This window comes from Oncorhynchus clarkii, chromosome 2 (genome assembly GCF_045791955.1).
Source record: "Oncorhynchus clarkii lewisi isolate Uvic-CL-2024 chromosome 2, UVic_Ocla_1.0, whole genome shotgun sequence".
In the NCBI taxonomy this organism is placed as follows: domain Eukaryota; kingdom Metazoa; phylum Chordata; class Actinopteri; order Salmoniformes; family Salmonidae; genus Oncorhynchus; species Oncorhynchus clarkii.
Genome location: NC_092148.1, coordinates 69,058,166 through 69,060,481, shown reverse-complemented (window position 1 = coordinate 69,060,481; position 2,316 = coordinate 69,058,166). Strand labels below are relative to the sequence as shown.

The 2,316-nt window shown below is 45.4% G+C and overlaps 1 protein-coding gene across 1 annotated transcript in view; it reads left to right on the top strand.

Moving 5' to 3' along the window:
• LOC139382278 (adrenomedullin 2b) overlaps nucleotides 1-1,976 on the top strand; it is a 6,244-nt gene extending 4,268 nt beyond the window's left edge. The window contains exon 3 of the mRNA XM_071126154.1: nucleotides 848-1,976. Within this exon, the coding sequence (XP_070982255.1) occupies nucleotides 848-1,280 (433 nt within the window). The 3' untranslated portion in view covers nucleotides 1,281-1,976. The remainder of the gene's footprint in view (nucleotides 1-847) is intronic.
• Nucleotides 1,977-2,316: the final 340 nt, after the last annotated feature.

Below are 2,316 nucleotides of genomic sequence, written 5' to 3'. Positions count from 1 at the left end.
TCATTCAGGGTAATTCGTACACTGAGTACAGTGTGTCTTTGGTGTGTGTGTGTGTGTGTGTGTGTGTGTGTGTTGCATAATCGCTCAGGCAGGTCACCCAACTCATCAGACAGCCTCTTACTGCCACTCAGACTGCTGGATAAAGGAGGGAGGGAATGAAGAGAAAGCGTGGGGGGAAAACGAGGGGAGAGGCCATTGTAGTAGAGTGAGAGACAAGAAAGGAGGGGAGGGAGGTGAAAAGCCTAAGTATAAAAGATGAAGCATTAAAATAGAGAAGAGGAGTAGAGGCTCTTGACTGAGTAGGTCTCAGGAAGTCTCTCCCCCTCCTCTTTCTCACTCTCTCTCTGGTGTGTGTTGTTTAGACATTTCTTAAGACTTAAAAAACAAAGAGGTGTTGTTGATTAACTCTAAATACATGACTAATCATACGAGACTGCAATCATTGAATGAATCCCAAGAAATGTCTCGTAAGGCTTTAACTTAAATATAGAAACATTAATAAGCATGACTATCATTTCTGTATGAGTTGTATAACTGGACATTTTCTCCTATACCGTATATTAAAAAAGCCAAGTTCATTTGTGTCTGGAATATGAGGTTCTTGCACAGCATATTTCTGGAGCCAGGTCTCTCGCTCTCTGCCTCTCTCAGTTCTCCTCAGGTTACCTGTTCCGAGTGTGTCTGTGAAACATTCCTCCTCGTCTCAATGCTCAAATTACACTCAGAAATCCAAGTAGTAATTGCTGTACCTGACTGCTGTACCTGACTGGGGTGTGTGTGTTTCTGTGTGTGTGTGAGTGCGTGTTTTTGCGGCATGTATGCGACTGTCTCTCTCTTTCTCTCTTAGGTTTATATTATCCAGAACCTCCTGGACACCTGGGTCGTCTTCGTCTCTCACTATGGCGACGGTTGTCACCCCGACTGTTGCCCTGGACGACAGCGTTGCCCTTAGAAACAGATGGGCCGTCTGGAGGGCCCTGCTCCCTAAAGGACCCCCGAGGCAGTCTAACCTAATGCCTGACCATGAAGGCCCACTGGCCAAGCCATCCAGTCCATTGCCTGACCAGAACTACCACCTCTCTAGAGAGGTGACGTCACGGGGTCGCCGTCATGCCAACGGTAGCGGTGGGCGTGGCCAGGGTCAGCTGATGAGGGTGGGGTGTGTCCTGGGAACCTGTCAAGTTCAGAACCTCAGTCACCGACTCTACCAGCTGATTGGACAGAGTGGGAGACAAGACTCCTCCCCCATCAATCCCCGTAGCCCGCACAGCTACGGCTGAATAACTTTATCAGCAACCAACAAACAGGCACAGTCACTGTTGAATAACATTATCGTCAACCAATATACAGACACAGCTACAGCTGAATAACGTACTCAACAAGCTACACACAGGCAGGGCCACATCTGAATACATTCATGAACAAGACAACAACCTATACACAGACACGGCTAACGGCAGAATGTGGGTCAGATGCAAAGTGGTGGAAGAAACTTAGTTTTAAGTGCTGACTGTGGGTAGGGTGGAAGGAGGTCTGTAATACCTTGTTGTTCAAGTCATTATTCCTGTCCCCAATGAGCTGAGCTGATCTACAATCCCCTCCATGATCATCCCTATATTCTTGTGTCTCTAAACTCTCAATTTCAATTATCTCTGTCTCACTCTCACTCTCTCTCTCACTCTCACTCTCTCTCACTCTCTCGTGTCTAGTGAGCTACTTGGTCAAGTGTATTAGAAATCCGTGAAGCACTTTAAAGTAAATACTGTTTTATGTTTGCTATGACTTGAACGTTTAAAGATATGTTGTTTAATTTAACATTTATTCAAGCTTATTTGTTGTAAATATTTCACTGACTAAACCAGTGAAACGAATGTGGCCGAAATGTTTCCCCAAATGTACATTGTCTGTTTTATTCATCTTAGTCTATATCTTTGTATAAGCTGTCATATTTAATAAAGAGTATGTGTTTAAATGTGTCTTGTGAGTGTGTTGTGTCTGTGTGACAGAGAACCAGCCACCACTTTCCATGTCCACAATAACATTTCCTGCACAAGCTAATCAATGACTACTGTAGATACAGAACACACACATCTGTACTGCTGTCAAGGTCAAAGGTCAGTGTGACAGGAGGTGACCTCGCTCCTCTTGCGTGATCTAGTTCACTGTGACTCATTATTGGGGTCATCACAGCGGCATCGCTGTAGGTCACTTTCTCAATCTCCAATCACCATTAGTGTATGAGGTGGTCCAGGGCTGCATGGAAACAAGCCTCACACAGTGTGGCCTCTAGTCTGTGTGCGTGCCTACGTCCAGTAT